At 41.0% G+C, this 12,197-nt stretch overlaps 2 protein-coding genes and 1 long non-coding RNA gene across 4 annotated transcripts in view; 1 reads left to right on the top strand and 2 right to left on the bottom strand.

The window, feature by feature from the left end:
* Nucleotides 1–1,462: 1,462 nt before the first annotated feature.
* On the bottom strand, nucleotides 1,463–5,974 carry linc.pou2af1 (lnc RNA pou2af1). Its single transcript, XM_064974648.1, has 5 exons — nucleotides 5,771–5,974; nucleotides 3,752–3,852; nucleotides 3,095–3,146; nucleotides 2,268–2,497; nucleotides 1,463–2,084 (listed from the first exon to the last, which is right to left on the bottom strand). Exons 1-5 carry the CDS (start codon nucleotides 5,775–5,777, stop codon nucleotides 1,761–1,763), a joined length of 714 nt encoding a protein of 237 aa, XP_064830720.1. The 5' UTR covers nucleotides 5,778–5,974; the 3' UTR covers nucleotides 1,463–1,760.
* LOC135546316 (uncharacterized) overlaps nucleotides 4,420–12,197 on the top strand; it is a 27,387-nt gene continuing 19,609 nt past the window's right edge. The window contains exons 1-2 of one of the 2 annotated variants that reach the window (XR_010456563.1): nucleotides 4,420–4,626; nucleotides 5,719–5,787. This is a non-coding gene — a long non-coding RNA (uncharacterized LOC135546316). Of the gene's footprint in view, nucleotides 4,627–5,718; nucleotides 7,720–12,197 lie in introns of those variants that run through there. The other variant, XR_010456562.1, reaches the window with a different exon arrangement.
* LOC135546314 (POU class 2 homeobox associating-factor 2-like) overlaps nucleotides 6,152–12,197 on the bottom strand; it is a 15,959-nt gene continuing 9,913 nt past the window's right edge. Inside the window, exons 3-5 of the mRNA XM_064974646.1 lie at nucleotides 10,597–10,636; nucleotides 9,478–9,773; nucleotides 6,152–8,919 (exon numbers count right to left, since the gene is read on the bottom strand). Coding sequence (XP_064830718.1) covers nucleotides 8,521–8,919; nucleotides 9,478–9,773; nucleotides 10,597–10,636 — 735 coding nt within the window. The 3' untranslated portion in view covers nucleotides 6,152–8,520. The remainder of the gene's footprint in view (nucleotides 8,920–9,477; nucleotides 9,774–10,596; nucleotides 10,637–12,197) is intronic.

The raw sequence follows: 12,197 nt of genomic DNA, 5'->3' as shown, positions 1-12,197 counted from the left end.
GCAAGCTCAATCAAGCACAGCTAACGTAGCTTAAAAAATAAACAAATGCTATTTGAACCCAGTTCTGCAGAGGACAGCAGTGATGACATTAGGGCCCAGCATTTACTGTAACTGGGGCTCATAGGCCCTATGGATTTCTTTAATTTCATATGAAGTTCACCATCAACTCAAGGTCAGGAGAAAGGACCATACTTGAAGACCCCTCTTTCAAATATTTTACTCTCCTTGTTTCCAGTGTTTGCAATTGCATCTCTCCTCCTCCCCTTCTCCACCTTCAGTCTAGTATCTCATAGGTTCTTCTGAGGATCTCCTGATGACACGACAAAACACTAGCGTTACCCTCATTATTAACTCCATTCTAATGAATAAGAGCACACCCAGACATGCTTCAGCTCAGCTTGTATAAAAAGAGAAAAAGGTGCTCTACTGAGGATTTAGAAATCCAAAAAGAAACATCTTACTGAACCCTTCACAAGATCACTATCCCAGAACACTGGTTGGTTCATGAGTTGGACGTCATAAGAGGTCAAGGACCACAGCAGGTACTGTATGTGCTGCATTATGCCTGCAGACTGCATACAAGACAAGGTTTTGATTTTGGATGCGTGCCTACGCTATATTAACAATGGCTGCTGCTGCTGATCTAACAGAACATTTAGAATGTAAGACAGGAGAGTGATAGTAAACTTCTGGGGGGAAATGTACATGAATAAATTCTGACCCTAAGGTCATATTTCTGATTTGCGCATGCAATTGGCAGCCGCTGGATGATGCTTTATATTACGCAAAACTCGTGCGCATTTATTATGCCCCCTTTGATCTGTTGTGTGTAATAAAAAACATGAAGTCCTTATTCAAGTAGTTATTTCCTTTATTCATTCATCTTTTTGGTCATATGTAATGTTTTGGAAAGGCAGGCCTACTTCTAGCCCTGCTTTATCTCGGCCTCCGAGAAGATAGTGATTCCGATGCAGAGGAGGGTGCGCTCGGATGCGAGAGTGGAGACAGGCGTCTCTTGAGTTGGATGTGACCTGATGTGACGTGGACTTGCGTGTGCCTCCATGGGAGACCATTTTCCACATCAAGAACGGTCAATATTAACCTTATTGTTGTGTTTGTCTTCAGTTGTTATAGGGTCTTTCCGGTTATTTTTGTAACGACAAGCACTATAGATATTAATTATCTATCATTATCGCTTGTCTATTGTCATTTATCTTTCAATCTAGTTAATGTGGTGGCAGGTGTAGTGGTTTTTATTTGGGTCCAACAAGGGGCTGGTTTTAGCCGTAAATATGATTCAATGACTTGAAAAACTCAATTTAAGTTAATGTTTCTAACTAAGTTTCTGTGTGCATCTGAACAGGGAAACTAAACATTGAGTTGATGGGGATGATGCTGCTAATTTACTTTGGGTAGGCCTTTCAATTATTTCACTAAATGAATGCATCCATAAAAAAATATATACTTTCTTGTAAAAAAAGATTTGTTTTTATATATCTAAATCACAGTCAGTAACTAACTAGATAGCTCTAAGCCCATACATTTGCAACATTTAGCCAAACTCATGAATTCTAACAGCATTCTTCCAATCATAACAAAAACAGAAACTCCGAGGAAACTTTGACAGCAAACACTCCGATATGCAAAGCAGGCCTACATCTTAAAACAAGTGTCAAACGTGCAACCGTTTGACATTACAGACATTGTTTTCACTGTACATTCTACTGTATTTACAAAGAAAACAAAGACCGAGAGTATCTTTAAAGGTAACACATCTCTGAACTTGACAATTCCCGCCTGAAATAGCTGGCATCCACAGGCGAGGCGTGTACACAGTCTGTTGTGCCATAAATAGCGTATTCTGGAGTGGAGATGCTCTCCTGTGTACCCGACCAATGGGACCGGCAGTAGCAGTGCTGGAGGTTACAGTGCTGGTAGTGGTAGTGCTCTGGAACAAACCCATAACTCGAGTCCATCCTGTTCGGAGAGTTGTAACACGACGAAGAGTAAGACTCCTGTGGCGAATAACTATTGTAATCGACCGGACTTGACATATTTAGAGAACCTGATGGTGAGCTGGGAGCCTGAAAAACAATCCAGAGGAGATGTGCATTAATATTGTTGTACAGTATAACCAAACCATGTTCTATTCCGAGCCAACTCTCTGGACGGACGAACAAACAGCCTGAGCTTTGTCAAATATTTCAGCTGACGGCTGGTAATTGCAAAGACAGGTGATTGCGCAAGCGAATTTGAATAAAGCATACCATGCCATTGACGCAATAGTCCATATTCAGGGAGTGATTTTCCTGGGGCCAAAGTTTTGTTGAAGTAGCGGGATACATAATACCACTGCTGTAGGTCTCGTTGGGCATCATCATGCTTATCAATTGTTGATTATCGAAGCTCTCCATCTGAACGTTGCTGTCTGGAAAGGCCCGCGGCTGAAAGCTGCCGTTGGAATTCATCTCTTGAGGGAAATAATCAAAATAATGGCCTATAGGAATAAACGAGAAGGATCAGTCCGAGGTTGCATACATAAACACATGCAGGGGCCATTTAAAAAATTGAAGACTCCAGAAGTGATGTCACGGCACCACCAACCAACAGCTAAAAAACACATTTGAATGCAAGTTTATAAAAAGGTCCCAGTATATGTTTCGAACTATTCTGCTGTGGTCGTTGATTCTCCATGTAAGTGTCAATCTAGATATTTACCTGACCGAATCTGATGTGCAATTCAGATTGTATTTTATAATAGGCTTATGTTGTGGATTTGACAGCTATTTATCTATTTGCGTGTATGATGCATAATGCATTGCCTCCTGCCTTTTTGATCGAAGCTTGTTTATTTGATGATGGTTTACTGCAACGCCCCCACTGGACATGTCAAAAGGATTGTACTGTACTTTACTGTAGGCTACATGTATTTTCGTTAGCAGGTTTGGATACAGTCAAGAGCATTACTTTTTTACTATAGAACATTGATTCTGGACTTTCCATGGTGATGCTTTACCATACAATCATTGTGCGATCAAGACAATGGAATGCTGTGTATAAATACTGACTAATATATGGACATATTGGAACGTACCTGGCAAGGAGGAGGAGACGCAAACATCCTGACTCGCCAAGCTCTGGGATTTCTATTCATTTAGGAAAAGACAAAAGGAGGGATACAGAGAGAAAACATAAGTCCCCGTTGATTTACAACAGTTCGATTTTTGTGCTGGTTATTTTTCATCATTTTTCATCCCAGTACTGTACAGCACTGCATAGCATAATAATGGCATTTGCCGATGTGTTTATTCTTCCTCTTCATTTCGGAGGGTTGATTGAGTGTGTGTGTTTGAGCCAATTGTTGCCAGTTGCCATAAAGACATCATAAGGACATCTTTTCTGAATTATGCATCTGAATTTACTGTAAAATATCACATAAAACAGCTGCTACAGTTCCTACAGGAAAACAAGTCCCACTGTTACTGCTAAACGATTATCAACTGATAGGCTACTGGAGAGTAGACCTGGTGGTGAATCATTAATGAGGCATGGAACTTTGTGTTTGGGGTAAGGTTGGTGAGGAGGAAGTTACTGCAATGGGGATTTCATGGAGAGAGCAACACCTCCAACTATGCTGAGACTGTGTGCGTGTGTGTGTGTGTGTCCTTGTGTGTGTGCCCCCCGATGCGTGCGTATGTAAGTCCTTGCGTGCCAGTCAGAGCGAGACGAGAGAGAGTAAGGTGATAATTACCATTCTAACTGTTTTAATTGCTGTCTGGAGAGCTCTCTGCTGTTGCAGCAACTCTTTAACAGTTGTCTTCACCCGCACGCCCTGGTACACCTTTGGCTTATCTGTCAGAAGAGAAAAACATTGTATCGGTGTTTACTGTTAACAAAAAAACGGAATGCTCCCAACCCTGCCTCTCTCGAGCACTTTCACTGCCTGCTACATACTTTCACGCAACAATTAATTCGGCCTACTAAATCATTAAAAACATTGGAAAATTATTACAAATATTAAAATTATTAAAAACACACGGATACAAAAGATGGTTTGTATATCCGGGTATTTAATATAATGTATTACACCTAGACTTATTTGTAAATAATATGAACAAACGACTGTCCTTATGCATCCCTCAAATGTTGCCCAAGTTATTGTATCAAACTCGCCGGTGCGAAAGCCAGAAATGTCCTATTATTGTCCTACCTCGGTCTATAGTCTCTTCCCTGTAGTCTACCTCTGCGAGAACCTCGCACCGCAGAGACCGGGTTTCGAATTTCACTGTCAATACAGTGGTCTTGCCTTCACACTCATTTCAAGCACAACGGAAAAACCTGTGCTAAAATGATACTGTGAGTGTAACTTCTCGATTTTATTTAGATAATATATTTATTTTAATTCTATACATAGGCCTAAAACACAGATTAAGCGTTGCGATCCATGAAAGGGGCTGATAGTAGCATATTCCGTGAAAGAAGGCAAGTAAAGTTAGGCTACAGATAAAGCTGGCAAACAGCGGCCTCGTAAGAGTCAATAACAAAGAAACCAAAGGACTCCACAAATCCCGCAAAAATGAGGTGAAAATGGAAGATTTCGCTTGAGAAATACGTCCGATTATAAAAGTAAGTTACTTTTACGCACCGTACTTAGCCTACATATTGTTTGTCGGCTATTGGATAACAATACGAGCTTTAGCCTATAATAAATACAAGTTTTTTGATTATATAATTATTCCCGTTTGCCTATTGAAGCTCCAAGCCTGACAATTATGCAGTGAAGCAATTCAGTTTTATGTAAAACGCATCCATCGAAGCAGGACTGCATTTTAAATTAAATTGCAGACTAATTTAGGCTGTACGAGGCCGATAGGTTAGAGCCGTTGCCAATACCCACTCTTAACACGTGTTAGTGCAGTAGCATAACTTTGGGATTTTTATGCTAAAATGAACGGTACTCATATATGTACGCCTTCAATTGTATGTCATGGCTTTACTTCTAAATATAAGGAGGTATAACGTTCTACTCCAATGACTAAAGTCATTACAGAAACGACGCCACACAATGGTAGAACTCATTAAGGCAGTCAGAGACTGCAAAATTGGCGGTAAAGGCGATTATATAATAGCAGCTGCCTCGGCAGAATCCAAAGAGGTGTGCTTGGCTGTCAAACCCATCCTTTTAAATATTCATATACTGAAATGTCAGATCATGATTTGTCTTAAATGTGGCAAATAGTAAAGCTGCCCAAAATACACATGCCACTGATTACTGCTTAAAATGACCATTTGTGAGTTTACATACTGCAGTGTAATTACAATGACTACAATTACAGTTTAATCGACAAAAATAATGCAAATAAAATCGCGTTTGAGTTAAGTTATCCTCACGCCCTAACCTGGGCAAAGTGGCCCAAAGTAGTGATGTTTAAGGAATAAGCAAAACCCTATTTTAAAACGTTGTTCGATTCAATTGAAAAATATTGTAATCGAAAATAGCATACATCATGCAGGTAATAGGCATGGCATAAATCCACATGAGCTCATTGTTGAAGGATAGTTTCCATTACTCTTTAGTTAAAACATGAATTGCATTCTTTATCTCTAAGGTTTTCATGAGAACCTCGCATTTCCCCGAGAAACTAAAACAGCATGTTGTGCAATGTCAATTATTTCTAATCGTTTTGTTCTAACATTTATATTTTTTCTTTCTTTCAGGAAGAACGTAAAAGAGAACCATGATCAGAAGAAAAAGGATTGATGAACTTACCAGACATGTTGTAAAATGTAAGAAAGAGTCCTGGAAGAAAAGCAGTTATGAGATTCCACAATGTCCTTTTCTGGCTCAGTTATATGGGCTATAATGAAATATTCATAAAAATCACACAAATTCTCAACACACAAGTCTTAAAACTGTCTCAGAGCATACAATAATATCCTAATATAGCTAGGGATGTATTAGTTTGTGAAATTTTCTCTCCATGCCTACTTTTTAAAACCCCTAGAACTCAATGATTTGACAATGATTTGATTGCGCGTTACTTTCAATTTGAATATTCAAAGGCTACACAAAAATACATATTTTTCAGTATAAATCAATACATATGCACTTAAAATAACATTCTATTTAATAGAATACAGCACTATTTTATACCCAAACCGAAAAGAAGTTGATATTTTAAACATTTTATCCATCTTTTGCCAATCTGGCCGTCAGTTCCCCTTCATAATGAGGCCCTACAGGAAAGTAACGGTAAGATGCTCTATCTAAACATCACCAACCATTACACATCGCAGATCATATGTATTTCAGGAAGGATAAGCACATCAACACGTTATGACCATACATTTTTAGTCTTATTTTAAACAACAAAATATTAAATGTCTCGGCTGTGGGCGTGGCATATAGTAGCAGCCATTTCTGCCATCACTGACACCGTTGCTCCTTCAGCAAGTGCATGCTCCCCATCCCCGGAGCTCACGTCACCCATGTGTTACCAGTTATATTACAGTGGTTTTAGCATTATTTAGTTTAGTTACATTCATTATATTCATTATTCATATAACCATAAAGACTGAATGTTTCAGTCATTCACATGTGAAACCTGAATTGACATCCCAGGGCTAGGCTACTTTATAATATAAAATATAAAGAGTCTATAGACGATCTATAAAGTAGCCTAGCATCATTCGAATCCAGAAAGCTTTTTACAAATGAGTTTCAATGCAAAAACTCTGTTTATATATGTCTGATACAATTTGAATTCAATGAGGAGACTCCTTGATTGCTCTACTTTTGTATCCTGGGCCTACTTAAATGTCGGCAAAGTATTTTCAATTTATAGACTTATTGGAATAGGGTTACTGTCCATGCCTGTTTTTATGTAGAAGAGTTTACAACTTAATACATATGATATGAACAAACAACATGTTATCAGAAGGCAATTTTCACTCAAATATTTTAAGAAAACATGAGCACATTTCCTTAGATAAACCCGTTTCATAGAAGTGTTCATCCATTGCCATTGTTAGCCTACATTTGAATAACAATTTACAAACATAGCAAACAATAAACACAAACATATACCTAGTTTGAATTAAAATAGCTTAGCTTTCCGTTTTGGGGTATCATATATCATTATCATCATTCATATATTGAGAAAATACACACACTATATGCCCAATACAATCTATTGCCTTTCCTGATTTATACTGGTAGGGGCCTATGCAATGATCCTATCATGTAGGTTCAAAGCCCATCATCTCCACTGGGTAGTTGAGTTGGTGTCTTTACCAACTTCTCACCTTCCATAAAGTAGGACCTTGGCCCATTATCGTAAGTGCCAAGAATATCATGCTAGTGTTCTGATATAATATCTAACGTTACAATGTTTTAATGTTTTATTTCTGGGGTTGCAATTTCCTCCCCACACATTACGCTGGTACGGTGAGAGGAAGAGGTAACATGAAACAACTGCGCCATCTAGAGTAGGATATACGTAAGTGGGCTCTCCGTCTTAATTGAATGTAGAGACAAAATCGTTGTTTTTTTTCATGTGTAAAACATATGTTCCATTTTCATGCATTTATTGCAGTCTCTTTTATTATATTGGATTTATAATACACATTCTACTGCCCAAAACATTATCTATGTTGTTTATTTCTTGAAATGTAAAGCAAAACACAGGAACTGTGAGTATGATAAATCACTTGCATCTATTGACCAATTCCGTTCCTTGCATTGTCTCTGAATGTAAAATATTCAGGTATAGATTCCCACTCACTTCTTGAAGAATCCTGTAGATGGTCATCTCTGATTGTCTTTTGTTATACTCAAGACTTTTCTTTGAATTGTCACTGCTGCCTATTACTAGTAATGAATGCATTGCAACAAGCTCCTAAAATATACAAAACAGATGAGAAAAAACATACACATTCATTACCAAAGCTTCACAGAGTAAATGCTCACATGAAGTAGATACAGTTGGATAAACTCTGATTTGGTTATTAAAGCTGACAACAAGATGCGATAAAGTAAAGAAGGTTAAAGTAAAACGACCTTCAGCAAAAAATAAATGCAAATTGCAATTGTCGCAATGGCAGTATATCAATTACAATGATGTTTTCCTAATATAATGACTACATAAAAACACATCTATTTCAAACATTTGAACACAGGCACAGAATCCAACTGGTCCATTGTCACGTGCCCATGCAAAGGGTTCCCACTGAGCACAGAGGTCAATTCAATGTCTATTTTAAGTTGGTTCAACATAATTTAATTGAAATGACGTGTAAACAACATTGATTCAACCATTGTGTGCCCAGTGAGTTAGTTCTTACATACCATAATGTCACCAGGGGACTTAGGAGGGTCAAATAAGTAAAAGTTCCACTTTGTACTTCTAGAAAAAGATTAGCAAAGTCTACAAAGTCAATATTTGGACCACAAAGAGCTGAGTCACTTGCATCTGCATTGTTTTGGTTTTCTGTTGAAGGACAGGATGTTTCCAAATGGATTTAATAAGACCTCCGAATCTCATATGGCGACCAAGAGCTTCCACCATCTTCTTTCACCCACGAGTGTGTGTCACTATGTGTGGCCAGGGTACTGTCAGAGTCCTCATTAGCTAGAGGGGCCATCTTGGAGGCTAGGTCGTTGGAGACAGTCATATAGGAAGGACATGTGAAAGTGGAGGCAGCAGGGTAAGAGGTGTGGTAGTGTACTTCTTCCAGAGGGTGAAGGGCATAGGGCTGTGCCGAGGCCATGGAGGAGCTGCGGGTGGAGCAGCGGTACTGTGACGGGCTCCCGGGAGGGTCGGGGCTGGGCAGGGAGACTGGAACAGAGGTCAGGCCGTCTGCACACAAACCCTCTCCCTGGGTCACTGGGTCTGCCACTGGCTGCTCCCATGAATCCCTCTGTAGGAGCAACAGCCAGAGAAAAGAATAGAGATGATGGAGAAATTACTCTTATTTGTTGGTATTTCCGATTGCAGAATGCCCTAAGATGTATGTGTAACAGATGGTTAGGAACCATGCTTGTGTGATGATTAACCTTGCTGGAGACCTGAATACATGTTGGCTCACTGAGCTAATGTCTAGGCTTTATCTCAGTGGGCTAACAAAGCCTTGTAGCGCACAGATCTGGGTTTGATCCCAAATAAGTAACATAGGGACACAATTCTCACCTGTGGAATTAGATACATTTTTTCCATCGTGCTTGTGTAAAATGTGTGCTCATTTGGATGTACCCTATCCGCTCCAGCCCCCATCCCTATTTACATGCTTTGCGCCATCTCACATCACATAAAAAACAATAACACATAGGGTGCGTTTCCTGGATTTTGCCTAGCCTTGAACAATTCTTAGTCCAGGACTAGACTTTAAACCATGTTTGAGAAACTGGCCCATAATGTAAAGCCATAGCTCAACAGTTCTATTCCATCACTAGTACTGAACACTGACAGATTGACTTACCAGGAGAAAGTGGGGGGACTCTCCAGAGAAAGGTGGTAGCAGAGTGGACAGGGCTGAGCTGGGGAAGATAGAGCTCCCTCCGGTGGTGAAGGCTGCACTACGGTAGTCTCCGAACGTTTCCGGGTAGTAGCTGTCTATGACGGACGGGTAGCCAGACATGGCCGATGGGTCACAACCTAGAGGCTTGCCACCCAGGGATGAGGAGTAGACCTCGCCCGAGAACTGCTTGGGAGAGAAGTCCGAGTCGGAGATGAAAGGTCGCCTCATGCCGTAGTAGCTCGGGATCATGTGAGACCCTGTTGTAAAGAGAACCAGGGAGAAAACATTAGTTAGAAGTGGTCCTATGTGGCTCGGTTGGTAGAGCGTGGTGCTTGCAACGTCAGGATTGTGGGGTGCGATTCTGGCTGGGGCCACCCAAAATGTATGCACACACTACTGTAAGTCACTTTGGATAAAAGTGTCTGCTAAATGGAAACACTTTACTTATAGCCTGCAGGTAGGGAAGGGGGATACTTAGTCAATTGCACAACTGAATGGATTCAATGGAAATTTATTTTCCACATTTAACCCAACCCCTCTGAATCAGAGAGGTGCTGGGGGCTGCCTTAATCGATGTCATCAGCCCCAGGGGTGGAGTTTAACTCCCTTGCTCAAGGACAGAACGGCAGATATTTTCACCTTGCTGGCTCAGGGACTCAAACAAGCAAGCTTTCGGTTACTGACCCAATGCTCTAACTGCTAAGCTACCTGCCGCCGCATCTAGGCAACCTGTCGTCCCATTTAGGAGACCTGCTGCCCCATCTAGGAGACCTGTCGTCCCATTTTGGAGACTTGCTGCTCCATCTAGGCAGCAGGTAGCTATCAGAACAAAGCATACAATATAATCGGAGTACACATTCAAAGCTCTGGTGGTTACTGTTAACATCGAAACAAGCCTTCACAAGTCTTCACCAGTAAATGGGTTTTATTCTACTTTTTCAGAACTTTGCTTGTAAATGTGACATTTAAAAGCTGTTTTCTATAATACTGTACCTCCCTTACCTCAAACACTATTAGGAGAGTTGATAGGTCAGTGGGACTCATCAATAATTACATCATTTTCACAGAGATTTTTCTCACCTGGCATTTGAACAAATGATGATTGGCTGGATGTTCCTCCCTACAAATGAAAAAACAGACAAACATAAAAATCCTGGATCCATGGCATTATGAGAACAGGTCTGATTCTCGTACACATATCATGCCACCACACACACGCTGAGGAAGGCACAAGCCGAAGCGTATGTCAGTGTGTGGTCTATTAAGACATGTTGCTATGATATAAAGAAAATTAAAACAAAGCTTCAAGAATAGCAACTTACAGTGCGTCTGGAATGTATTCAGACCCCTTGACTTTTTCAACATTTTGTTACGTTACAGCCTTATTCTAAAATTGATTATATTGTAGTTCTGATTATATTGTATATTGTAGTTCTCATCAATCTACACACAATACTCCATAATGACAAAGCAAAGAAAAAATATAGCATTCAGACCCTTTACTTAGTAAATTGTTGAAGTTCCTTTGGCAGCGATTCCAGCCTCAAGTCTTCTTGGGTATGATGCTACAAGCTTGGCATACCTGTATTTGGGGAGTTTCTCCCATTTCTTCTCTGCAGATCTTCTCAAGCTTTGTAAGGTTAGATGGGAAGTGTTGTTGCACAGCTATTTTCAGGTCTCTCCAGCGATGTTCGATCGGGTTCAAGTCTGGGCTCTGGCTGGGCCACTCAAGGACATTCAGAGGCTTCTCCCGAAGCCACTCCTGTGTTGTCTTGGCTGTGTGCTTAGGGTTGTTGTTCTATTGGAAGGTGAATCTTCACCCCAGTCTGGTGTCCTGAGTGCTCTGAAGCAGGTTTCATGAAGGATCTCCCTGTACTTTGCTCCGTTCATCTTTCCTTCGATCCTGACTGATCTCCCAGTCCCTGCCGCTGAAGAACATCCCCACAAGGGCCTCCCAAGTGGTGCAGTGGTCTAAGGCACTGCATCTCAGTGTTAGAGGCATCACGACAGACCCAGGTTTGATCCCGGGCTGTATCACAACCGGTTGTGATCGGGAGTCCCATAGTGCAGTGCACAATTGGCCCAGTGTCATCTGGCTTAGGGGAGGGTTTGGCCAGGGGGGCTTTACTTGTCTCATCGTGCTCTAGCAACTCCTTGTTGAACAGTGTTTCCTCTGACACGTTGGTGTGGCTGGTTAAGCGGGCAGGTGTTAAGAAGTGTGGTTAGGTGGGTCATGTTTTAGAGGACGCTTGACTCGACCATCTCCTCCCGAGCCCATTGGGGAGTTGCAGCGAAGAGACAAGATCAAAAAAGGGGTAAAAAAAAACATCCCCACACTTTGATTCTGCCACCAACATGCTTCACCGTAGGGATGGTGCCAGGTTTCCTCCAGACGTGACTCTTGGCATTCAGGCCAAAGAGATCAATTATGATTTCATCAGACCAGAGAATCTTGCTTCTCATGGTCTGAGAGTCCTTTAGGTGCCTTTTGGCAAACTCCAAGCGGGCTGTCATGTGCCTTTTACTGAGGAGTGGCTTCCGTCTGGCCACTCTTCCACAAAGGCATGATTGGTGGAGTGCTGCAGAGATGGTTGTCCTTCTGGAAGGTTCTCCCATCTCCAAAGAGGACCTCTGGAGCTCTGTCAGAGTGATCATTGGGTTCTTGGTCACCTCCCTGACCA

This window comes from Oncorhynchus masou, chromosome 9 (assembly GCF_036934945.1).
Source record: "Oncorhynchus masou masou isolate Uvic2021 chromosome 9, UVic_Omas_1.1, whole genome shotgun sequence".
In the NCBI taxonomy this organism is placed as follows: Eukaryota; Metazoa; Chordata; class Actinopteri; order Salmoniformes; family Salmonidae; genus Oncorhynchus; species Oncorhynchus masou.
This window is presented reverse-complemented; position numbering and strand designations above follow the sequence as displayed.

Excerpts from the sequence above, each read along its gene's own strand:
- linc.pou2af1 (XM_064974648.1), bottom strand. Across the intron at positions 2,498-3,094 it reads CGTCTCCTCCTCCTTGCCAG|GCCATTATTTTGATTATTTC; the intron begins GTACGTTCCAAT and ends TTATTCCTATAG. Across the intron at positions 2,085-2,267 it reads ACTATTGCGTCAATGGCATG|GCTCCCAGCTCACCATCAGG; the intron begins GTATGCTTTATT and ends ATTGTTTTTCAG.